At 35.2% G+C, this 27,298-nt stretch overlaps 1 protein-coding gene and 1 long non-coding RNA gene across 8 annotated transcripts; both read left to right on the forward strand.

The window, feature by feature from the left end:
* Positions 1-1,581: 1,581 nt before the first annotated feature.
* On the forward strand, positions 1,582-26,605 carry LOC127152089 (uncharacterized). Of its 7 annotated transcripts, none has more exons than XM_051092512.1 (6): positions 12,740-12,798; positions 13,257-13,388; positions 20,741-20,866; positions 24,279-24,410; positions 25,606-25,713; positions 25,889-26,605. In XM_051092512.1, exons 2-6 carry the CDS (start codon positions 13,319-13,321, stop codon positions 26,083-26,085), a joined length of 633 nt encoding a protein of 210 aa, XP_050948469.1. In that variant the 5' UTR covers positions 12,740-12,798; positions 13,257-13,318; the 3' UTR covers positions 26,086-26,605. The 7 variants fall into 7 exon arrangements, 6 of the variants coding, with proteins under 6 accessions (XP_050948471.1, XP_050948472.1, XP_050948469.1 ...); XM_051092511.1 differs by having other exon boundaries at positions 12,758-12,904; XM_051092514.1 differs by lacking the exons at positions 12,740-12,798; positions 13,257-13,388 and adding an exon at positions 1,582-1,916.
* On the forward strand, positions 2,483-7,833 carry LOC127152094 (uncharacterized). The gene is made up of 3 exons (XR_007825038.1): positions 2,483-2,621; positions 6,137-6,244; positions 6,331-7,833. It is a non-coding gene; the product is annotated as an uncharacterized LOC127152094 (long non-coding RNA).
* Positions 26,606-27,298: the final 693 nt, after the last annotated feature.

A 27,298-nucleotide genomic window follows, 5' to 3' on the forward strand; every position in this document is an offset into this window, starting at 1 on the left:
CTTTCTCATAATAATGAATTAACATCTCATAATAATGAGAAGCTTTCTCATAATTATGACTTTGTATCTCGTAATAATGAGAAACTTTAATAATTATAACTTAGTATCTCGTAATAATGACTTAGTATCCTCGTAATAACGAGAAACTTTCTCATAATAATGAATTAATATCTCATAATAACGAGAAACTTTCTCATAATTATGACTTAGTATCTCGTAATAATGAGAAACTTTCTCACAATAATGACTTAGTATCTCGTAATAATGAGAAAGTTTCATAATTATGACTTAGTATCTCGTAATAATGAGAAAGTTTCATAATTATGACTTAGTATCTCATAATAATGAGAAAGTTTCATAATTATGACTTAGTATCTCGTAATAATGAGAAACTTTCATAATTATGACTTAGTATCTCGTAATAATGAGAAACTTTCATAATTATGACTTAGTATCTCATAATAATGAGAAACTTTCATAATTATGACTTAGTATCTCGTAATAATGAGAAACGTTCTCGTAATAATGACTTAGTATCTCCTAATAATGAGAAACTTTCATAATAATGACTTAGTATCTCGTAATAATGAGAAACTTTCATAATTATGACTTAGTATCTCGTAATAATGAATTAGTTTCATCTTAGTATCTCGTGAGAAACTTTCATAATTATGACTTAGTATCTTTCGTAATAATGACTTAGTATCCTCGTAATAAAACTTTCAAAACTTTCTCATAATTATGACTTAGTATCTCGTAATAATGAGAAACGTTCTCGTAATAATGACTTAGTATCTCCTAATAATGAGAAACTTTCTCACAATAATGACTTAGTATCTCGTAATAATGAGAAACTTTCATAATTATGACTTAGTATCTCGTAATAATAAGAAACTTTCATAATTATGACTTAGTATCTTAGTATCCTTATTATGAGATGTTAATTCATTATATGAGAAAGTTTCTTGTTATTATGAATTTATTTTTCAGAATGTTATTACTTTTTAATTCATTATTATGAGAAAGTTTCTCAATATAATGAGATACTAAGTCATAATTATGAGAAAGTTTCTCATAATTATGACTTACCGATTTTTTTTTTTCTCAACAGTGCCAGGAACGGGCTTCCATAGCTTTCAGACAATGTTCCTAATGTGATTTAGAACATTGCTAGGATGACTTAGCATCTTGTAAAGCCAACATAATTAAGCTTTGTCACTATTTCTAGATGATAATTCAAATAAGCCTTGTTTAAGTAATCTTTGTGTTGATTATACATTCATTTATTCTGTTCTTAAAACAAGATGCTCTTTACAACAGTCTCTAAATCTGCCAAAGTGGGCTGTTTTGGTACTGAAATTAAGAAATGAAGTTTTTCTAATGCACTTTGTTTGATTTACAAGTTATAAAAACAAAAATGAAAGACTTTTCCTTCTCAAATTTGTAGGACTATGGATACAGTATTTAAATATATTGTAGGTTATATTTATAGTTAAATTCTTAATACACATGTACATTTGATTTAAAATTTAGCAAACACTCTGATCAAGCAAGGCTTACATAAAGGTGAATGTGTTTTTCTAACTCTGTAAAGCCCACAAAACCACAGACGCACTTTTCTAACAAACACATGCACGCACATCCAGATCACACATACATCCGGTTTTAGTTTTTTCAGTCATGCAATCATTGACTTTTGCATATGATGTTGTGGCATCTGCTTACTGCAGAGCAAATTGGCATACTTGTAAATGTGAGTTTAGGAAGTGGCGAGCATCAAAGTCTTGTTTTTGATGTGGGTTTCTCACAGTGCCATGACAAAAGATAAAAACCCTTCCATTTCTGTTCATTCTTGTTCCGTCACAAGATGCATCTACAAGCCTCCGCTGTTCTTCTTTTCATTCTTCTCACTGGAGGTACAGTAAACATTTATTAGCATATTATTTAATACATTTTGTAATGTAAATACAGATGTCACTAAAAATCTTTGTCATTTAAGGGTTTTCTCTGGTCTGTTATGAATGCTCGAGTCAACAGGAAGGTCCTTGTGAAGAACAGATGACATGTAATGCTGTAAATAACAGCTGTACAAGTAGAAGACAAGTAATATACAATGGTAAGTGTAGCATATCAATGGTAGCATTTGGTAGCATATCACTAGACATTGTTGAAGGTATAGCACGACATACCAAACAACATTGACTTCCTCAAACCGTATAAGAGGTACAGTAGTGGTACTTCATCTGCAAATGTGCCAACGCTGCTTTGGTTTCAAAAGTATATTAATATACTTTATTATATATTTGATTATGACTAATAAGTTTGAATGACATAATTTGAGCTATCCTTGCACAGTACTTTCACATTATCAAACTATTTTTGTGTTGATTGTCATTTTTGTGATAACTAACCTCATTGTGTTTAATGCGCTATAAACCAGAGCTACTCATTTATTCATTCGTTCATTCATATCTAAGGTGACACAGTGACTGAGACCAATGTTACAACATGTGCATTGCCAGATGAATGTGAATCCTGGTCCTTTAACACAGGCTGCAGGAGGAGATCACATTCTATCCAGTGCTGTCACAAAGACCTCTGCAATAAACAAGTTGGCCCAGGTATCATCTTTTATTTGATTCCTTATCCTTACCAAATAGAAGTGCACTTCAAGTTTATTTTATTAAGTATACTTGAGTAAATTTCGAATATATTTTTAAGTATACTTTATGTAGTAAGTATACAAATATCAGTGCACTAGTAGTATACTTGTAAGTGTACTATTTTAATACTCCTTGGGACTTAATTGCCCCACTTTCTAGAATATAAAATGATACTTTTAACTATACTTTAAGTATGACAGCAGTAAACGTTGAGTACACAACTAGTTTACATCTATGCTTTTTGTTTGTACTCCAACTATACTAAAAGTAAACTTATAGGTATACTGATAAACTTATAGGTATACTGATAATTGACATAGCATTTTTAGTACACTTTGAAGTATAGTTTGGATTAGTAGTTTTATATTGCATATATACTTGTAAGTTTTCTTTAAGTATACTACTATGTCCCTATTTAGGTATTAATTTGTATGTGTTTTGTTTTATGAATATCTGAATATACAAAACATCAAAAGAAAGAACAGGGTATCTGCTTGTAAACAAAAACATTTTATTCTAGCTTCATGCATTCTTTTTTATAAACACTTTAATGTGGGTAAGAAAGAAAGAAAAAAAAGAACATTTTGAACAAAAAGCTGAAAAAAGACTGAATTGTATTCAGAATGATAATCAAATTGTAGATGGAGTCGATCAACACCAAAGCTTGACAGTCATTATTACCTCTTCATGGGTCGACATTCTATTCCATAACGTTATACAGTTTTAATGCGTTTTAATGTCTGATGATCACATTAGATTACATGTGGAAGCATCTGTTGTTTCAGTTTCTTCTTCGCTTGTGTTTTGGAAAGTCTGTACAGAAGATGTGTAATAGCGCCCCCTACTGTATAACAATGAAAACATGGATTCTCAAAGCACAAGTATAGCTTAAATGTCTTCAGATTTTTCTAAGTGTAAGTCAAGTATATTTTAAGTATATTTTGATAAGTACATAAAGCAGTTTCTGAGAAGTACTTAAAACGTAAACTGAACATATACTTTCCTATAGTTTAAAAGAAGTTAACTAATAACACACTTGAATAAACTTTTTTTCCGTAAGGGTAGGCTAGTATGAATCTGCATAGTATTATTCCCAATCATCACTATACTCCGTAATCAGTCTTAGATGTAACAAAAGCATCACAGTGTGGAAAGAGTTTCTGATGATTTGGCAAGTAATTTACATCCTCTGACTATTTTGCATGGTTCATTTAAAAGTTAGTTGTTTCATTTTATTGCAGCAATTCTATGTATATTTGGGTTTTTTATTTTTCTTGGCTATCTTTTGCAGCTGAGTAGGAAGGGGCTCAAAAGCTGTTTACATAAATAGATTAGTAAGTTTGATGACAAAAGGTGCATTCACGCCATATCGGAATTCCTGTAATTACGCGATTCCAACTTGTAAAAAGTGTTCACGTCCTCGTAGAACTGGTAATTAGGGCCCGAGCACCGATGGTGTGAGGACCCTATTGGAATTGCTCAGTTTCTTCTTCTTCTTCTTCTCCAAAATGAATCGCATTTTTGAGGGCCTAAACATGCTCGAAAAGTCATGAAACTTTGCACACGCATCAGAACTGGCGAAAATTTACGTCTGAAATGGGTTTCAGAAGTGGGTGTGGCAAAATGTCTCAATAGCGCCACCTATAAAATTTCAACGGAGTGCGCCTCGAGCTATGTTTTACGTACATGTATGAAAATCGGCACACACATGCAACACACCAATACCTACAAAAAAGTGTCCAGGTACGAAATCCAAAGCCCAACAGGAAGTAAGTTATTTTGATTTTTCCCGGCAAATTTTGTGTCATTTTTGCCATTTCCAGGCGTCGTACTTGAACGAACTCCTCCTAGAGATTTATTCAGATCAACACCAAATTGGCCAGTCTAATCTAAAGCCCTTTGTGACGTTAAATTGCGAAGATCTAGAGTTTTCGTTGGAGGGCGTGTCCGTGGCGGCCTGTCAAATTTCGATGTTTCGCCATGAAAAACGAAGTTGTTATAACTCAGCCATACAATGTCTGATCTGCCTCAAACTTCTCATGTTTTATAAGAGTCCACTCCTGAATACATACCCATGACCATATTTAGTTTTAGGCATAGCGCCACCTACTGGCAAGAGGAAGTGACATGTTTTACTCTGTAACAAACTCCTCCTAGAGATTTATTCAGATCAACACCAAATTTGGGCAGTCTAATCTAAAGCCCTTTGTGACGTTAAATTGCGAAGATCTTGAGTTTTCGCTGGAGGGCGTGTCCGTGGCAGCCTGACAAAGTTCGATGTTTCGCCATGGTAATAGAAGTTGTTGTAACTCAGCCATACAATGTCCGATCTGCCCCAGACTTCACATGTTTGATAAAAGTCCTGGCCTGAACACATCTAGAGGCCAATATTCAGTTATTATCATAGCGCCACTTGCTGGCAACAGGAAATTACATATTTTGCACTAACTTAAACATGCAATGTCCAATCTGCACCATTCTTCACATGTTTGGTAAGAGTACCGGCCTGAAGACATCTAAAGGCCAATATTTAGTTATAATCATAGCGCCACCTGTTGGCAGCAGGATATGTCATGTCTTATACTAGCTCAAGCATATCATGTTCAATCTGCACCAAACTTCATATGTCTGATAAAAGTGCCGGCCTGAACACATCTACATTCCAATATTCAGTTATAGGCATAGCGCCACCAGCTGGCAGCAGGAAGTTTGGCATTTACTATATTAAAAGCATACTGCCCACCGTTTGCTGTTTTCCTAAAGCCACCAGTCGGCGATGAGCCCGGGTGCGAGGGTCCTTTCATCGCTGCTTGCAGCTTTAATTACAACACGTAATTACAACTTGTGAAGTGGGAGTCTTCTGAGAGCTATGACTTGTACCACATGACCGCTGTACGTGACCAACGTATAGGCCCCTGTCTGTTGCTATAGAAAAGCATTAATCCGAGTCTGAGGACGTGAACAGCTCCGAGCTGAACGTCACATGTTGTCATCTCGAAATGACGGTAATTACGACATGCCGTGAATGCAGCATAACTTGATGTTGGCTTGACAAAGCCTTGTTTGAAAGTTTGTACTAACTTTGAAAAGTTTGAATTTTGAGGTTTTTCTCAGAAAAGTCAGGAAAAATATTTGAACATTTTGCTAGCATGCTTCTAATTGTTTTAGTATGTTCCTACTGTGATTTAGCACATTGCTGACATTTCTAGCATGACTTAGAATCATGTCAAGCCAAAATAAGTAAGATTTGTAACTATTTCTAGGTGATAATTGAAATAAGCCTTGTTTAAATAGTCTTCGTGTTGATTATAAATTCATTTTTTCTTTTATTAAAACAAGATGCTCTTTGAAACAGTCTCTAAATCTGCCCAAGACGGCTGTTTTGGTACTAAAATTAAGACTAATTAATGCACTTTGTTTGACTGTTTTGTACAAGTTATAAAAATAAAAATGAAAGATTTTTTCCTTTTCAGATTTGTACTCTAATCAGAATGGCAAGAAATGTCACACTTGTCATGAGGAGGACTGTTCAAACACAGTGAGTTGTCGGGGGAATGAAGACTACTGCTTTACTGGCAACGGTACGAATTTACCATTTATTATTTTTTGCCATGTTACCTCTGCTTGTTTCTATTTATTACTTATTTTTCCTTTTTTTTCCCACTAGAGCCATCGATTTTGAAAGGATGTGCCTCTAAGTACTTCTGTGATGATCCATCAAAAATATTACCTAGTGTAAACATCACATGTTGTTCAGGGGATCTGTGTAACGGTGCTCAGAGTGTCACTCAGAGCCTCCTGTTCCTCTGCTGTTCTCTGCTCTCCTTTGTCCTGCTGCACTGAATCCAGCAGCAAAGACCCTCCAAATCAGACACAATTTAATTAATCACTGCGCGTTGTTACGTGCTTGTGTTGTGTTATGTGTTTCTTCGCTGTCTCTTTTGTTTACTTTCACTTTTCCCAGTTACCTGTCATTGGTCCTGTCACATGCCACCTGCCAATCTTCATTAACTGCTGACGTCACCCATCCTGCCGTCCCCAATCGGACAAGACCCTCCCAGACGAAAGTGCACGCCAGACCACCCGCAAACCCCCATGTTGTTGCTGTTTTGTACTGTGTTTTTTCTTAGGTTTTTATTAGGTTAGGGGCGAGTGCAACCCCTTGTACTTTTGTTTATTGGCTAGAAAGTGTAGTTTAGTTGTAGTTTAGACCACTTTGGGGTCGTAACAGCATTAAAAATATAAGCATTAATTTTCTGAAATCATTTGGTTATCTTTTAATCCGTAATATAATAACAAGCGGTCTAAAACAAAGAAATTGCAAGATCATGTTTTATTAAACAATGAATATAAATAGAATGACAGTTTTAACATGGTTCTTCATGTTTTACACAAACTTGTGCAGTTCATACCAACAAAATAATATCATTTCACAAGTGGTCTTAGACTTTTGGACCCCACTATGCATATTGAGATGATAATAATGTTAAAAAAATCCGACAAAATATTTTAAAAAATAAACTAAAATAAAAAGTAAATAACTTCATATGTATGGCCCAGTGCTGAAGTCCAGATGAACCCAGAACTTTGACAGTGAATTAGTTGATCTCTTTATTTAGCAAAATACAGCTGTTCCCATGAATAACTTCTATATTCATGCAAATTACTTAGTAATCTGACCAAAACAGAAATAAAAAATGTATTCCCGTAATTCATCGAATTTAATAAAGTCATGTTTTTGTCCTTAAGCCACAAGAAATTAGATGTTTTGTGTATCCAGCAGGAGGCAGCATTTGATCATGCATTTTATCAATGCATTTTGACTTTCAAAAATCCCTTCAAAATCATTGCATTTTTTTCTTGTCTGTTTGCATGAATAAGTAATTTTAAAAGAAACTGCATTTAAAACTTTTAACACAAAACTAAGCTAAGCTTACTGCTATTGCTTTGAAATATGTTCATTTAGATTTGTTAAAAAAATATATAAACATTTAACTTTTTTTTTTTTTAAAAGTAAATTTTTATGGTAAATATTTTTATTTTTAGATACATCAGAGATTTACTAAACATTTAAACATTTCTGAACAATTTCATTTTATGTATTTTCTAAATAACTAATACCAATTACAATTTTAGTTTTAAGCAGTGTATTGTTAGTTAGTATGCCACACTCTAAGAAATCACATGTACTGTGTTAATATAAAGGAATTTTCCATATTGACTGGTGTTTTACCTGTTTTATAAATCACTCATTGCATTTTGTGTCTATAAACTTTTTAGCCTAATATTTCACCTGCTTGACTGGAAATGATAAGAACAAACACGAATGTTGTCAAGATTCTTGCCCAGATCCTGGTTCAGTCTGGCCAACAAACACCTTTTGTTCCTCAGTTGTTTTACACTCTTCTCTTGATTTATTATAACTTTTGGCAGTCTATAGTACTCCAAATTTGTTTTCCTGGTCTGACTGATTAGTTCAGCTCAAAACATGACAATAATTGACCATTTTCAGCAGCAAATATATTAGCAAAACATCACCCCTGATAGAATTCTTCAATTTTTTTATATAATCCTCCAGAATCACCTAGAAAAACTGGTGTTCAGTCTCTCACAATTTGAGCCTGATGAATTTTGCAGCTTGCAGACACTGAGTAGCAGTGTCTTGTTTTTGCCAGTAACTGGTGTCCAAAACCCTCCTACTTTTGAGCAGATACACAGAAGAAGCATTTTCTGTTCATTCTTGTTCCATCACAAGATGCATCTGCAAGTCTCCATCGTTCTTTTTTTCATTCTTCTCACTGGAGGTACAGAAATTATACAGCATATTTAATATATTTTGCAATGTAAATACAGACGTCACCGAATGTCTCTCTCTCTGTCTCTTTGTCATTTAAGGATTTTCTCTGGACTGTTATAAATGCCAGGATCAACCGGAACCTTCTTGTGAAGAACAGATGACATGTGACAATGAACAAAGCATGTGTGCAAGGAGAACAACAATAAAAATTGAACGTACAAAACAGTGTAAGTACAGATTGCTTCATTTACTGGTACTGCTAGAGTGAAACTTATCACATGACAGCATTTTAGTGATTGTTGCCTTTTTTTCTTAGCAGAATTTAGAGAGATTTCCTTAAAAAAAAAAAAAAAAAAAAAAAGGTAGAATTTTGGTAGATGCATATCAATGGTGCTATATAGCACTAAAAGTGGTTCTTTGGATCGTAATCATAGGGGAACCACTTTTAGTGCTATATGGCACTTTTTAAAAGGTGCTATATGGCACCTTTGTCAAATGGTTCTATGTCAAATGTCAAATGGTTCACCTTAACGACCCCAAAGAACCACTGAAGAACCGCTGAAGAACCAGACAGGGGCTTGACCGGTTCTTTATACACTAACGGTGCTATATAGCACCACAATCACACCAAAGAACCGCTGAAGAACCAGACAGGGGCTTGACCGGTTCTTTATACACTAACGGTGCTATATAGCACCACAATCACACCAAAGAACCGCTGAAGAACCAGACAGGGGCTTGACCGGTTCTTTATACACTAACGGTGCTATATAGCACCACAATCACACCAAAGAACCGCTGAAGAACCGCTGAAGCACCATTTTTTTTCTGTGTGTGGGTGTTGTTGAAGAAATAGCATGACATACCAAGCAGCACTAACTTCCTCAAACTAGTTCTCAACTTTGACCAATTTAAGAGGTAAAAGAGCTGCTTCATCTGCAAATGTGTTAACCCTGCTTTGGTTTCAGAAGTATACTTACATATTTCTGTAAGTGATGACTGCAGTCCATTTATGCATGATATCATGATGAATATCATTCATGGCTCTTTACATATTCAATAATATCTTTGAACAGCAAATATGAAACACCCTTGTCCTGCAGTTTCATTTTTGTTTTGAGGAGACCTGATCTTAATGTAAGGTTGGCTTTTATTTTGCATCTCTAAAGTGTATTACACCAAGACTAAAACTGGTACAAGTAGGCTGGATTGCTAAAAAGAAAGTTGCTATTGGAATAAATTTCATTTTTGTCATTAACTGACTTTGGTGTATTATGTATTTTATGCATTACAAACCAGAGATACTCACTGATTCACATTTTTGTATTATTAAGGTACAGAACATGCCGAGACCACTAAGAAAAGTTGTGTAATGCTAGATGAATGTGAATCTTGGTCCTTTACCAAACACATCTGGAGCAAAGCAGTTTCTGTCCAGTGCTGTGACACCGACTTGTGCAGTGAACAAACTGACAGAGGTATCATCTTCTATTTGACCATGAACTAATCACCAAGAGAAACAATATGCTACAGTGTGTGCTTGCTTTAGATGTTGTTGTGCATCAATAGATAGTATATAATGGTTATATACTATCTATAGTATATAGTATATAGATATATAGGTATATAGATAGTATATAGATGGTATATAGGAAAATAGCATGAAAACATTTTTAAAAGCTATGCTTAGACTATTAATGAGTCATATGAGCAATATGCGACATCATGCCAGCAACATCATCTTTCATACTTTTACAACTGCATCAAACTTTCAGGCTAGGCTTTCTCAAGCCAAGTTTGTTCTCAAACAAAACTTTACTCATCTAGTTATCAAGTTGTAATGTATATAGAAAAACAGCATGAAAACATTTAAAAAACTGCTTAGACTATTAAGTCAGAGTCAAATTTGTACCAGTTAACGGAATGTTCTCAGAACTTTTATTTATTTCAGAACTAAATGTTTTGAACATTTAAAAACTGGACATTCAGAGAACATTTAGTAAAAATGTTCATAAACATTTTTCATAAAACTTCATAAATTCCATGTGTTTTGCTTTTTGTATGTTTCATAAAGCTCTTACCACTAACCAATTGTCAAACCCCTATTCCAATAGTCCTAAAAAGTGCATCATGTGTTCAATGGATTGTGCTGTTGTTTAACAACATGCTATTTGTCCAGCTGATGAGACATCTTTTCAGGAAAAGTATTTCAATAATCTTTGTATTATTTCTACAGGGTGGGTGAAAAGTAACTAGGCAATATTTAATGGCTGTAGAACTTGTAGTATCACTGGAGTCATGATGAAAACAGTCTCTAAAATAGACGATAGTAAATAGGATTTCAAATTTCCTGCGTCGATATGTACAGTTAGTTTCAATAAATTTGTATTAGAAATATAGAATTTATTACCAATGCCTAGTTAATTTTCACCCACCCTGTACAGTTCAGATTTTCTTGCTATCAAATAAAAATCAAAGATTGTTTCCTTCGCAGATTATCGTTATTATATGAATGGAAAGAGATGTTTCACTTGTGACAAGGAGAACTGCTCACACAGTTATTTGTTCGGGGAATGAAGACTACTGCTTTACTGCATACGGTAAGAATTTCCTAACAGAATGTTTTGTCTAATAGACATTTTTCCTTGTCAGTGCATCTCTGTACTTCTGTATTACTGGTATTCTATGAACACTTGATACAGTGAATTCACTTATGACAGATCCAGCTTATCAACCCCTGCTTGTTTTTTATTTATTTATGACTTCTGTTTCCTTTCTTTTTTACTAGAATATCAAAAGCAGTCTCAACATCAGCCACAGATTGTAAAAGGATGTGCCTCTGCATATATCTGTTATAATGCAACAGAAATGTTAGAACTTGGTGAAAACATCACGTTGTTCAGGTGATCTGTGTAACGGTGCTAAGAGTGTCACTCAGAGCTTCCTGTTCCTCTGCTGTTCTCTGCTCTCCTTCATCCTGCTGCACTGAATCCAGCAGTCAAGCCGCTCCACATCAGCCACAATTTAATAAATTACTGTGCATTTAAATAAACAATTGAAGTTAAATATATAAATAAAGCATTAATTTTCTGAGATCATTTGGTTATCTTTTAATCCATGATATAAGAACAAAATACAGTGGGGTCTAAAACAGGATCTTTTTTTTTATTTTAACAATTAAAAAAATAGAACAAAAATGGTTCATCATGTTTTACACATGACTTGCACAGTTCAAGCATTTCACAAGTGGTCTCAAACTTTTGGACCCCACTATGTGTTTACTGTACACCTTGTCACATAGCAGCTTTTAGATATTGTTCTGTTTTTTTGTTATACATCAGAAATAACAAGGAGGCAGTTTCCTGCAATACAAAATCAATGGAGAGGGTTAGATTGTTTCTTATATAAAATCTTATATATAACAAATAGTGTACTTGGCTTCTGTTTATCATTGTATCTCTACTTATTATTGTTTTTATGTTTATTCTACTTCCTTTTATGTAAAGCACGCTGAATTACCTTTGTGTATGAAATGTGCTATATAAATAAACCTGCCTTGCCTTACAATAGAAAAAGTAGCACATTTGTGAATACAACTTTGACAGTAAATTAGTTTATGTCTTTATTCAGCAAAATGCAGCTGTTACCATGAATAACTTTTATATTTGTGCAAATTACTTAGTTGTTCTGACCAAAATAGAACAAAAATAACCTCAAGTTTTTATTCCCATAACATACGGAATTTAATAGTCATGCTGTATCCAGCAGGAGGCAGCATTTGATCATGCATTTTGACTTTGAAAAATCCCTTCAAAATCAATGCATTGTTTTTTCTGGTCTGTTTGCATGTGTACATATGTGTTTATATGTGTACATATAAGTACTTTAAAAGGGTCTGCTTTTAAAATGGCAACACAAAACTAAGCAAAGCTTACTGGCTTACTGCTACTGCTTTGAAATAGATTCACTTAGATTTGTTAATATATATATATATATATATATATATATATATATATATAGGGTAGAGTGGGGGAAAACGCCCCTCCTTAAGGATTACCCGGGGCAGTCTGACAAAGCTATTTGCTTTAAACGTTTACAGCAAAATCAGAGTACAGGCAGTTTAGCTTAAAATAAAAAAGAATATAATCATTAATTATGAATTACAATAGCCTATTTGAAACATTTGTTTCCATAGACTGCCACTTGAACCGTCCGAACTGGTCTCTCAGAGGGATAGGGATCAGGGGGTGGAGACGGGTAGGTTTAGGGACAGGCCTATGTAAAGTGGGAGAAACTGGGTCTGGCTCTGGATTTGGATCATGGATCTCGTGTTCTGCAGTGAGGACCATCTCGATTACTTTTCGTAAATTATGTTTACTCATTAATTTCTTGCGGAAGTTCATGTAAGCCAAATCTGAGAAGATTTAGCACAAATACTGAACTCGTGAGTCACTGTGAGCTTTTTTTCTTTTGCAATGAAGCAGTAGCGAAGAAAACGCAAGACTCACATCGTGTCTTCACCGGACGCGAGCGACAAATCTTCAATCTCGGTTAATGTTAGAAGGGAGACAGCTTTGGCTACTGGGCATGTACAACAATAATACTGTTTTTGTATTATAGTACGGGCAAAGTTTAGGGTTGGGGTAGGTGTAGACGTTGATAAAACACAATCTAATAGGTAGAACAATTTCATTGTTAGTTTCCAGTCGGAGCTTTATCTCTTCTAGCCACTGACAGTCATGTTTAATTCATCCTGAAAACAAAATTAGGAAAACTCAGTGTCTTGTTTTTCCCAGTAACTGTTGCGCGAAACACCTCCCACTTTTGAGCAGTTACGCAAAAGAAGCATTACCTGTTCATGATCATGTTCTGTCACAAGATGCATCTACGAGACTCCGTCGTTCTTCTTTTCATTCTTCTCACTGGAGGTACAGAAAATATACAGCATGTTTAATAGATTTTGTGATGTAAACACAGACGTCACTGAATGTGTCTCTCTCTGTCTCTTTGCCATTTAAGGATTCTGTCTGGACTGTTATGATTGCCGCGATCAATCAGAAGAGCTTTGTGAAAAAAAGACATGTGACAATGAACAAAGCATGTGTGCAAGCATAAGAATAAAAGAAATCGAGGACGCAGGATTTTGTAAGTGCAGATTTGAAGAGAGGGGGTTCAATCTTCAACTGGCTGGCGGGAGCCGTGACCTGCCAGTGGCTGGTGGCAGCTGCCAGTCTGATTTTGGGCGGGCTGACTGGCAGCTGCCAGCTGGCAGTATGCCTCAACAAGTTTCAGCAACAACAGATTTTCGGCAGATTTTGTGTTTTGTGCTTAATTTCTTATTGTGAACCTGTTCAGTTCTTTATTTTTAGCGCGATTAAAGTGTTTAAATGGCGGTGATTCCGACTGGTAGGTTAATGCCGCTTCTACCCAGCAAGCAATAGTCGTCATTTCAACGTCTAGTTTAACTATAGACCCGATATAGTCCGGCTATTTGTAACCCACTTCTAGACCAAATAATCTTGAATTTAGTTACATGTCATTTTTTGGCAAAATACTTGTGAGATATATGATATTTCATCATGTAAGCAAAGTCAACAGCGTTTACAAGGTGTTTGGTTTTATTTCTATATTTCTGTATATTTATATATATATATTTATAGTCTATTCTAGGGCTATGTTTAGACGTCTATTAAATTTTCACTGACAGCCCAATGACAACCTTATTTTAGCCTAGACGTGTAGGCTGTGTTTCAACGGCTAATATACGTTTTTTAGACCAAAAATTGCTTGCTGGGTACTGATCGCTCAGTCAGACAGCCGCAAGAGCGCTCCGAGTTCAACGCGTTCTCTACCACTCCTACTACAAGGAAGTATATTATTTCATGATTATTAATATCTTCTTATGGATCTTGTCTTTTAATTTGCCGACGTTTTATGGAGTTTTATTATGAATAAAGTGTTTAAATGGCCGTGATTTCAACTGGCAGCTTATTGTCGCTTCCACTGGCAGTTCAGTCAGACACCCGCGAGAGCTCTCCGAGGTTAACGCGTTTTCTACCACTCTTGCTACAAGGAAATATATTATTTCACGATCATTAATATCTTCTTATAGGTCTAGTCTTTTAATTTATCAACATTTCATGGAGTTTTATTATGACTAAAGTGTTTAAATGGCCGTGGTTTCAACTGGCAGCTTATTATCGCTTCCACTGGCAGTTCAGTCAGACAGCCGCGAGAGCTCTCCGAGGTTAACGCGTTTTCTACCACTCTTGCTACAAGGAAATATATTATTTCACGATCGTTAATATATTCTTAAGGGTCTAGTCTTTTAATTTGCCGACGTTTTATGGAGTTTAATTATGAATAAAGTGTTTAAATGGCCGTGGTTTCAACTGGCAGCTTATTGTCGCTTCCACTGGCAGTTCAGTCAGCCGCGAGAGCGCTCCGAGGTTAACGCGTTCTCTGCCACTTTTGCTACAAGGAAATATATTACTTCATGATCATTAATATATTCTTATGGGTCTAGTCTTTTAATTTGTCGACATTTTATGAGGTTTATTATGAATAAAGTGTTCAAATGGCTGTGTTCTCAACTGGCAGCTTATTGTAGCTTCCACTGGCAGCTCAGTCAGCCGCGAGAGCGCTCCGAGTTTAGGCGAAGCGTCAGTAAGCAACCAGTAGTGATCACGTTCATTTGACCGCTTTAGTTGTGGAAAAAAAACTAAAAGGTCAATCATACTAAAGAACAGAGTCATAAGAATACATTCATAACAATAAAATAGTGTATTTCCTTGCAGCGAGAGTGACAGAGAACGCGTTATACTCACAGATCTAAAGCGGTTGAGACTGCCAGCCACCAGCCCGCCACTGGCAGGTCACGTGACCTGCCAGAATCAGACTGGCAGCTCCTGCCAGCCAGTTGAAGATCGAACCCCTACTGGATTTGAATCTTATCAAGTTCATGTCATTATATCATGATGAAAATCACGTATGGCTCATATTCAATAATATCTAATAAGTTTAAACAACGAGATATGAAACACCCTTGTACAGTAGTTTCATGATATCAAACTGTTTTTGTCTTGAGGAGACCTGATCTTAATGTAAGGTTGGCTTTTATTTCACATCTCTAAAGTGTATAGGCACAAATAGGCCAGAGTGTTAAAAAGCAAAGTTGCTATTGGAATGGATTTCATTTTTGTCATTAACTGACTTTGGTGTATTGCGTATTTTATTGCATTACAAACCAGAGATGTTCACTGATTCATATTTTTGTATTACTAGGTGTAGTAGTTACAGTGACCACTGAGAAAAGATGTGCCATGCCGGAAGAATGTAAACCTTGGTCCGCCAAACGCACCCGGAGCAAATCAGTTTCTGTCCAGTGCTGTAACGCCAACTTGTGCAATAAACCAGGTATCAGGTATCATCCTCTATTTGACCATGAACTAATCACCATCTAAGAGAAACAATATTCTACAGTGTGTGCTTGTTTTAGATGTTGTTGTGCATCACTAGACTGGTATACAATGATTTAGTTAAGTTACTGATCTACTGATCTACTATCTAATCTTCTTCTTCTTCTTCTTCTTCTGAGCCAAATTTCAACACCTATCTCCTCCTAGAGCTTTCAAGCTACAACCACCAAACTCGGCACCAGGGCTTCTATGTATTATTTCTAATCCACTTGGGCTCATTCAAACTCATCTAATATTTCTAATTTACTTAAATGATGTTAGCTATATGCTAATAATACTAACAACATAACATGCTAATGATGCTAGAATCATGCTAGTAATTTGATGATCATGCTAGCCTCATGCTAGTAACTTCCCTGATAGCACACGTACATCTTGGAGATGTCTATTTGACGTCTCCATTTACATCTGCAAGACGTATTTTTTACATAGTTTCCTTATCTGCAATACGTCTATTAGATGTCTTTAAGATGTTGATGATTTAGAATGTATGTAAAACTGACATCTTGCAGATGTCTGCCAAACGTTTGTACCCAGCAGATGCTTTCCAGATCAAGAAATCTTTAACAGACATCTTGCAGACTTATGTGTGCTATCTGGGTTGCTAATCATGCTAGAAACATGCTGGTAATTTGCTAATCATGCTAACTTCATGCTAGAAACATGCTAGTAACTTGTTAATCATGTTAGCAAAATGCTAGTAACTTGCTAATCATGCTAATAGCATGTTAATATTGCTAGCAACTGACTAGTAACATGCTTATCATGATTATCATGATAACAAAATGCTAGTAACTTATTAATCATGCTAGTAACATTCTAATCTAAGTCAAATTTGTACCAGTTAATGGAATGTTCTCAGAACTTTGGCTAACATTTGGGTGATATTCTCTCAAAGTAATGTTCTTTAATAATGTTTTCAAAATGTTAGCAAAAAATATGACGTTCATGGAATATTGGAATATTTCCTTAATATTTACATAACTAGTAAAACATTTTTTTTTTTCTCGAACATTTAAAAACTGGACATTTTGAACATAAATTCCACGTTTTTTTCTTCCACGTTCCACGTTCTTTTTGTATGTTTCATAAAGCTCTTACCACTAACTGATTGTCAAACCCCTATTCTAATAGTCCTAACAAGTGCATCATGTGTTCAATGGATTGTGCTGTTGTTTTACAAAATACTGTTTGTTCAGCTGAGGAAACGTCTTTTTGGGAAAACTATTTCTAGGTGATCAATCAAATAAGCATTGTTTAAATCATCTTGGTATTGATTACACAGGATAGGTGAAGAGTAACTAGGCAATATTTAAAGGAGTCGCTCACTTCCAGAACAAATATATACAGGTAATTTACTCACCCCCTTTTCATCCAAGATGTTCATGTCTTTCTCTCTTCAGACATAAAGAAATTATGTTTTTTTTTTTTTTTTTGAGGAAAACATTTCAGGATTTGTCTTCATACAGTGGACTTCTATGGTGCCCACAAATTTGAAATTCCAAAAAGCAGTTTAAATGCAGCTTCAAATGGCTCTAAATGATCCCAGCCGAGAAAGAAGGGTCTTATCTAGCAAAACGATTGGTTACAATTTATATATTTTTTAACCTAAAATACTCGTCTTGTCTAGCTCTGCATGAACTCTGTGTATTCCGGTTCAAGACAGGGTATGTCGAAAAAGTCCCATCTCATTTTCTGCTTCAGCTTCAAAATCGCCCTATATCGCTGCAAAAATACCAACCCAGTGTTTACAAAGTGAAGATCAAATGCCTTTTACAAAAAAACAGCGAAGTTGGAGCAGAAAATGAGATGGGAGTTTTCTAACGTACCCTAACTGTCTTGAACTGGAATACCCAGAGTACACACAGAGCTAGACGAGACGAGCATTTGTGGTTAAAAAGTGTATAAATATTTATTTTTTTGCAAAATAACTGATGGTTTCGCTAGATAAGACCCTTGTTCCTCGGCTGGGATCGTTTAGAGCCCTTTGAAGCACCATTTAAACTGCATTTTGGAAGTTCAAACTCATGGGCACCATAGAAGTCCACTATATGGGGGAAATCCAGAAATGTTTTCCTCAAAAAACACAATTTCTTTACGACTGAAGAAAGAAAGACATGAACATCTTGGGGTGAGTCAATTATCTGTACATTTTTTACAGATCTTCTCCTTTAATGGCTATAGAACTTGTAGTATCACTGGAGTCGTGATGAAAACAGTCTCTAAATAGACGAGAGTAAATAAGATTTCATATTTCCCACATCGATATGTACAATATGTTTCAAGAAATATAGACTTTATTTTTTGCTTCCTTTAAATCAAGATGCTTTTTGAAACTAAATCTCTAAACTACTTTTTCAAATCCACTATAGCTAAAGAAATGTTTGATTATAAGTTAAACTGATCAAATAAAAATCAAAGATTGTTTCTTTCTCAGATTATTATAGTTATGAGAATCGAAGGAGATGTTTCACTTGTGACAAGGAGGACTGCTCATACGAAATTTTTTGTCAGGAGAATGAAGACCACTGCTTTACTGCATACAGTAAGAGTTTACTAATGGAATATTTTGCCTAGTCAACATTTTTCCTTGTCAGTGCGTCTCTGTGTTATTACCCTTATACTCAGAATATTTAGTACAATGAATTCACTGATGAAAAAGCCAGCTTAGACTGTTTTTTCCATGTCACCTCTTCTTGTTTCCTTTCTTTTTTTACTAGAAAATCACTCTCAATATCAACCACAGACTGTGAAAGGATGTGCCTCTGCAAATTTCTGTTATAATGAAACAGAAGGGTTAGACTTTGTTGGAAACGTCACATGTTGTGAGGGGAACCTGTGTAACGGTGTTAAGAGTGTCACTCAGAGCTTCCTGTTCCTCTGCTGTTCTCTGCTCTCCTTCATCCTGCTGCACTGAATCCAGCAGCTCTTCACATTCTACAGCTCTGATCCATGTGTCAGATGCATTTTAATAAAATACTGTGATGACCAGTATTATATATCACATTAACTTGAATATTTAAGACAGAAATCTTGATGACGTGTTCTTGGCTTGTTTGAGTCATCATATCTATACCAGACTTTTTATTCACAACCGTGTATTTGGAATTTGCTGTTTTATACAAGTGTGCTGTAAATGTCAGTCCATTTTTTAAGACTGGTAGACGGATTGCATGAGCAGAAGCAGTTTGCACTGCACTGAAAGGAGTGCACAAACTTGTGTAGTTCATACCAGCAAAATAAAATCATTTCACAAGTGGTCTCAGACGTTTGGACCCCACTATCCACATTGAGATAACAATAATGTTTTAAAAATCCAACAATATATTTAAAAATTATTTTAAAAAAATCCTCCATATGTAGTGCTGAAGCCCAGATGAATCCAGAACTTTGACAGTGAATTAGTTTTATCTCTGTATTTAGCAAAATACAGCTGTTCCTATGAATAACTTTTATATTTGTGCAAATTACAAAAAAAAATAACGTTAAATGTTTCTATTCCTGTTACATATGGAATTAACAACAGTTACACATTTTTGAACAATTTCATTTTATGTATTTTCCAAATAACTAATAACACCACACATTACAATTTTAGTTTCAAGCAGTGTATTGTTATGCCACACTCTAAGAAATCACTTGTACTGTGTTACTGTGTTAATACAGAGCAATTTTCAATATTAACTGGCGTTTTAACTGTTTTTAAATCACTCATTGCATTTTGTGTCTATAAACTTTGCAGATAATGTTCTGCCAAAACCATGCAGAAATACAGTGTACAAACTATAAAGGATTTGCATTTCCGATTTTGGTCAGTTACCAGGAAGTGTGGCCATATTAGTGATACTCACATGTAAAGAGCATGGATTGCACGGTTTATGTACTACTGAATACGTTGTTTTGCTAATTTATGTTGTCTAAACCATGGAAAAAATGTGTAGAAGCTGCTAAAGCATATAGAGAAGGAAAGAGCGCAATATTGTGACAAACTGAGTAAATAGGTGGTAAAGATACTAATTAAGATATTATCCTAATATTTCACCTGTCTGACCAGAAGCTGTAAAAACAAACTTGAATGTTGTCAGGATTCTTGCTCTGGAAATCCTGATTCAGTTTGACCAAACGCCTTTTGTTCCTCAGTCTGAGCCGGTGTTCTGACAATTTGTGCTACCCTGTCAGATTTTGCTACCTCCCATTAAAACAGATGGTAGCATAATTCGACAGCGAAAAACGCTACCTATCAGATTTTGCTTCCAGCATGATATTAATATTGTGTGAGGCTTTATTAACGTGTACACCTACCCCAACCCTAAACATAACATTACAGTATGAAAAACACAGTGTTGGTAGCACAATCTGACAGGTAGCATTATTTGTTAAAACACCGGAAAGAGAATTGATTAGTTCATCTCTCGAGTCTTCGGGTTTGAGTCGTTCGTTCATCACGTGACAGCCCCATAAGGTGAACGAACGACTCTAAAAACCCCAAGACTCAAAACAAGTGAACTAATTTCAGTACAGAACCTAATAGGATGTTGCGCATGCGCGACTGAACGAACCCGTCCCGAGTCACAAGATTCGAACGAATCGTTCAAGAACGACGCATCACTAGCAGTTACGCAAAAGAAGCATTGGCTGTTCATGATCATGTTCTGTCACAAGATGCATCTACGAGACTCCATCGTTCTTCTTTTCATTCTTCTCACTGGAGGTACAGAAAATATACAGCATGTTTAATAGATTTTGTGATGTAAATACAGACGTCACTGAATGTGTCTCTCTCTGTCTCTTTGTCATTTAAGGATTCTGTCTGGACTGTTATGATTGCGACGATAAATCATTAGATCTTTGTGAAGAAAAGACATGTAACAATGAAGAAAGCATGTGTGCAAGCATAACAATAGAAGAAGTCGAAGACGCAGGATTTTGTAAGTGCAGATTTGAATCTTATCAAGTTCATGTCATTATATCATGAGGAAAATCATGTATTGCTCATAATCAATAATATCTAATAAGTTTAAACAACAAGATATGAAACACCCTTGTACAGTAGTTTCATGATACCTGATCTTAATGTAAGGTTGGCTTTTATTTCACATCTCTAAAGTGTATAGGCACAAATAGGCCAGAGTGTTAAAAAGCAAACTGAAGGCGTTTAGCGTCTCCATCAGCAGCAGCAGCGAGCGCGCCTTCAACGCAGCGGGAAGAGATTCGCGTTCAAGTGCACGCAGTAGGCTAAAGCTTGCTGCAAAGCAAAAGTGATTACCATGAATGTGTTAAAGGGGAAAATAGTAAGGAGATTTCTAAGATTTATTAATAAACTAGTGTTTTGATTTCAGGAAAAAAATGCCGATCCGGACTCGCCATCTTCTCTTTGGACGCGCCTTTAAAAAGCATCATTACAGACAGGCCCGTAGCCAGCCTAGCAGAAGGGGGGCTTCTTTTTTTTCAAAAAGTGGACCTTTTCAGTTCCCACCCATTTTGTATTTAACTATGAGGTTCAAATACTTCATTCTGGTGACAACTCATGGACCAATTTGCGCTGTGTTATCATGTCTGCTGGTATCTTAATAAGCATGATTTTTGTATTGACCAAAAATATTTACTACAATGTTGTCAAACTGTTTACCAAGATATCGCCTTGTTCAGTAAATATACACCAATACCTAAAGCAATAAGTTAATTAAATGAGTGAAATTTTTCATGCAATAAATTAACAGATTATTTATACTGACACATATATAAATGGTTGGTGGACGTGTGTCCCTCTAGGGTGGTCTGGGGGCATATACCCCTGGTCAGAATATACTGTGTTCTTCCTTGACCCATGCTACACCCTTCCACTGAGTTTTCTGAGCCCCCCACTCTGGGCCCCTTTCAGCCTCTGAGCCCTATGCAGTCTTTCCTCCTTTTCAAAATACAAATATCAAAAAAGGAATTTCATGCAGCGTTTTTTAAAATCAAATTTAAAGCTTTTTGTTACTTTTTTTAAAGACCTGCAGAAATAGAATTATTAATATGGAATAAGCAAGATGTCTAAACTGATATCCTGATTTACAGCACAGATAATGTTCATTATTAAAAACAGTAACATCTGTAAAAATTGTAATAACCTTATTTTGATATGATGAAATTATTAAAAATAATTATTCACCTCAATACCATGGTATAAAAATGAACTACATGGCTTCTAGGTATTTGTATGAAGAACAGTGGACTTAGTATAAATGCACAAATGCTATTAATCACAAAATACTGTAATTATATTCCATTACTCCTTTAATATTTAGTACATGTCTACATAATAATATAACACAGTTCGATATGTACCATAATTCTGCCGCAAGACCATAGTGCAGTCAGTGTTACAGTAAAAATAATCCATTATATTAAATTATTCTGACTATGGTTGCGCACAGTGTTTCTCCTGTTTGTCAGCGCTGTTTCATCTGTTTAAATGTCATTGTGTTCTTCACCGATTTCAAGCGCTTCACTTTGGATCTCACAGCGCTTTTTAGTGCTCGCGAGTAAACGCGTCTGCTCTAGTAAACTTGCGCTCCGCTGCTGTTTGAACTGTGCTCTGTAGCGGATAACGCGCGCTTCAAACGACTGGCACATTTAATCCATAACGCGCTTTTTGTCTTTTCGTCCCCAAATTTAACCTTTTAACTGTCACCGTTCACTTCACCATATTACAAATACATCCTAATCTAATCATGACAAACAATACATCGTTGGAAAGGTCTAAGACTCCTAAATAGATATTTTACCATATTTTTGTATTACAAATTATGTAGGGAAAGTAATAGATTAATATGTCAAGAGTGCAACTTAAAAAATCTACATCATAACATGAGTTCTGACCTTCGTCACAAAAGACTTTCGTCATTCCCTTTCACACTTTAGAAATCGTAAGAAATTATGTATCAGTTCAAAACTTAAAATCTCAAAATTCATCCTTTGAAAGGCATTTTAAAATCAGACATTGCATTACCAAGGAAAATGTACATACAAAATCATATAACAAAATGTTTTCATTCATGAATTATAAAAATTTAAGACTGGACAGTGTATTTTTATGTCTGTGTTCAAAAATGGGACAGGCAGTTAAAGGGTTAAGACCTCTTGAAATTATAATTTAGACTTTTCTTATACTACTTAAGGTATTTAATACTTTTTTATGGCTTTAAAAGTTCGTTGTTATTTAAAAGAACACTTGTTGATTTAAAAAAAAAAAAAACTTTGGCTGGATGGGGTGGGTCGTTCTAACCACCCGAACCCCCCCCTGGCTACGGGCCTGAATTTAATGAAAGAGTTTTTGTTTTCGATTTGATTTATTTCGTTAAGTAATAATTTTGGGCTTTCTATAGGTATATTTATCATGTCTGTGCGGTTTGTATTCGCTGAGTGTCGGTTTATTTTTGTGAAGCGCTCCTGTTGAGAACAGAAAGCGCATAACGATTGTTTTGTAAAAGCACCGTTTGCAACGTTTTATTGATATTGTGAGTGCACACAAATAAAAGTAGACTCTTTACAGTTCCGAATGAAGCATTACTCTACCTTTATGAGCAAAAATGACGGAATAATCAAATTGTTTCCACTGAAAGAAATGTGATTAGTGATCGCGCTGGCGCCTCCGTGTCCTGTAAGCAGCTTTAGCTTCCACTCTCCTCACAAACCATTGGGTATGTGCCTAATAGCGCACATTTATGCAAGTTTAACATTGAAACTAACATTGCTTTCTACTTTAACTCTTTTAAACTTATATCTATAGATTTTATTTAAGGCAAGGATTATTAAGTGAGTTCGAGCTATTTCTTATGACGGTTTAAGCTTACATGTGACTTCATAAGACTATAATGAACATACAACAGAGAGGGAATTAAATTCGGCGCTTTCATTTCCAACATGTGCTCATTCATGGCTGTATATTATTTAATTCAGGCAAAGTTATGTTTATTGGGACAGGACTTGAATAAATTTACGTGACTGTAAGTTCGTCTCTATTTCTTAGAGCAAAGCTGCATAAACTAGTTACATATCAGGCATTTATGTATCACAACTAATATGAGCATTAATGGCTGTTATATTAAATAAAGTTGACTAATTACAGCAAAGCAAGAAAGTGGACTATGCTTTACCTTTGCACGCCCTTGTTGTCCGGTCTCCCCTCCGGCGCGCTACATGCAGCAATTCTCAAAACAACCCGATATTACAAAACCGATAACCGATTATGGTAAAATGCTTAAATATCGGGAAAAATATCGGTAAATCGATATATCGGTCGATCTCTAATTACAAACCAGAGATGTTCACTGATTCATATTTTTGTATTACTAGGTGTAGTAGTTACAGTGACCACTGAGAAAAGATGTGCCATGCTGGAAGAATGTAAACCTTGGTCCACCAAACGCACCCGGAGCAAATCAGTTTCTGTCCAGTGCTGTAACACCAACTTGTGCAATAAACCAGGTATCAGGTATCATCCTCTATTTGACCATGAACTAATCACCATCTAAGAGAAACAATATTCTACAGTGTGTGCTTGTTTTAGATGTTGTTGTGCATCACTAGACTGGTATACAATGATTTAGTTAAGTTACTGATCTACTGATCTACTATCTAATCTTCTTTTTCTTCTTCTTATTCTGAGCCAAATTTCAACACCTATCTCCTCCTAGAGCTTTCAAGCTACAACCACCAAACTCGGCCTATGCTTAGGCCGCATATGCTGGTAGGTATGTTTCCTTTCCTGGTTTATGCTGGTCCTTGACCAGCAACATGACCAGCATAAACCAGCTAAGGACCAGCTTAAACCAGCATCAAAACATACCTAACCAGCATATGCTGTTTTTTCACCAGGGCTTCTATGTATTATTTCTAATCCACTTGGGCTCATTCAAACTCATCTAATATTTCTAATATTTCTAATTTACTTAAATGATGTTAGCTATATGCTAATAATACTAACAACATAACATACTAATAGTAACATGCTAATGATGCTAGAATCATGCTAGTAACTTCCCTGATAGCACACGTCTGCATTTACATCTGCAAGACATTTTTTACATAGTTTCCTTATCTGCAATACGTCTATTAGATGTCTTTAAGATGATTAGGGATGTCCCGATCAGGTTTTTTTGCCCTCGAGTCCGAGTCCGAGTCATTTGATTTTGAGTATCTACCGATACCGAAACCCGATCCGATACTTCTATAATACATAAAGAAAGAATAAAGAAGAGCGAAGAAACAGATCCAGGATGTTCATTATTTTTTATTTAATTCACCTTATTTTAACATTGAACAAACAGAGCACTTCTGTGAGGTGGCTTGAACAATCAAGTAATAAATAACATAAATTCTTCACTTTTGGACTTAAGTGCAACAGTAAATATAAAAAAAGTCTAATATAAAAACAAATAGCAAATAGTCATGATGAAAACAGTCTCTAAATAGGCGAGAGTAAATAAGATTTCATATTTCCCACATCGATATGTACAATATGTTTCAAGAAATATAGACTTTATTTTTTGCTTCCTTTAAATCAAGATGCTTTTTGGAACTAAATCTCTAAACTACTTTTTCAAATCTACTATAGCTGAAGAAATGTTTGATTACAAGTTAAAACTGATCAAATAAAAATCAAAGATTGTTTCTTTCTCAGATTATTATAGTTATGAGAATCGGAGGAGGTGTTTCACTTGTGACAAGGAGGACTGCTCATACGAAGTGTTTTGTCAGGAGAATGAAGACTACTGCTTTACTGCATACAGTAAGAGTTTACTAATGGAATATTTTGCCTAGTCGACATTTTTCCTTGTCAGTGCGCCTCTGTGTTATTACCATTATACTCAGAATATTTAGTACAATGAATTCACTGATGACAAAGCCAGCTTAGACTGTTTTTGCCATGTCACCTCTTCTTGTTTCCTTTCTTTTTTTACTAGAAAATCACTCTCAATATCAACCACAGACTGTGAAAGGATGTGCCTCTACAAATTTCTGTTATAATAAAACAGAAGGGTTAGACTTTGTTGGAAACGTCACATGTTGTTGGGGGAACCTGTGTAACGGTGCTCAGAGTGTCACTCAGATCTTCCTGTTCCTCTGCTGTTCTCTGCTCTCCTTCATCCTGCTTCACTGAATCCAGCATCTCTTCACATTCTACAGCTCTGATCCCTGTGTCAGATGCATTTTAATAAATTATATTTAACATAACATATTGTTTATATTTAATAAATTGTATATAACATTAACTTTAATATTTAAGACAGAAATCTTGTTGATATGTTCTTGACTTGTTTGTATCATCGTATCTATACCAGACGTTTTTTTCACAACCGTATGTTTGGAATTTGCTGTTTCGTACAAGTGTGCTGTAAATGTCAGTTCATGTTTTTTAGCCTGATAGACGGATTGCATGAGCAGAAGCAGTTTGCATTTGTTTAGGATGCTGAACCCATGTGTAGACTGTCTGCATGCAAATCCCAAATTATTTTTGCTGATTTGTCATGCCTTTTCCACATTTATGAATGCAACGTTGACTCAGCAAAAAACAGCTAATTCCATGAATAACCTTTATCTTTGACATTTATAGTAAATGTGCAAATTCAAACTAATTTCCTGTTAACTGTTAACACATTTGACAATAAATATATTTATTTTATCTTTTTTTTCTTCATTTTTTTTTTACTTTATTTAACCAGCAGGAAATGAGATGTCCTCTGTATCCAACAGGGGGCAGCAGATGATCGTGCATTTTGACTTCAAGACTTTAAAATAAAAGGACCTCCCATTGAGCATTTGCTCTTGTTGGAGGAAAATATACTAAAGGAATTTGAGCATGATTAGTACCATAACAATAGTCTCATCCTCTTTAGTTCGAGTTTTCTGAAGTCATACAGAAGATTTGTTTGAGGAATAGACCATAAACACAGTCCAACTTAATCATGAAGTCAATTTCTGTGTTTTCATACTAAACCGTTAATTCAGAAATCTTAAAATTTGAGGGGAAGACATATGAGCTACATTTATAATCCATCCCCCCTTTTTTATTTATTTATTTATTTGTTCAAAAAGTGGACCTTTTTCAGTTTTGTATTTAAAAACTTAATTTTGGTGACTTCTCATGCACCAGTTTGTGCCGGATTAGCATGTCATGGTTTTTGATGCACCAAAAATATTTACTACAATGTTGTCAAACTGCTTGTCAAGATCATGTATCACCTTCTTCAGTAAAAATACACAAATACCTAAAGCAACTGAGAGGAATAAAGTGCTGTGAGTGACTTATTAATGCAACAAATGCACAGATCCTTTATACTGACACACATCCAATTTATGTACTATGTACTGTG

This window comes from Labeo rohita, chromosome 21 (genome assembly GCF_022985175.1).
Source record: "Labeo rohita strain BAU-BD-2019 chromosome 21, IGBB_LRoh.1.0, whole genome shotgun sequence".
Taxonomy (NCBI): domain Eukaryota; kingdom Metazoa; phylum Chordata; class Actinopteri; order Cypriniformes; family Cyprinidae; genus Labeo; species Labeo rohita.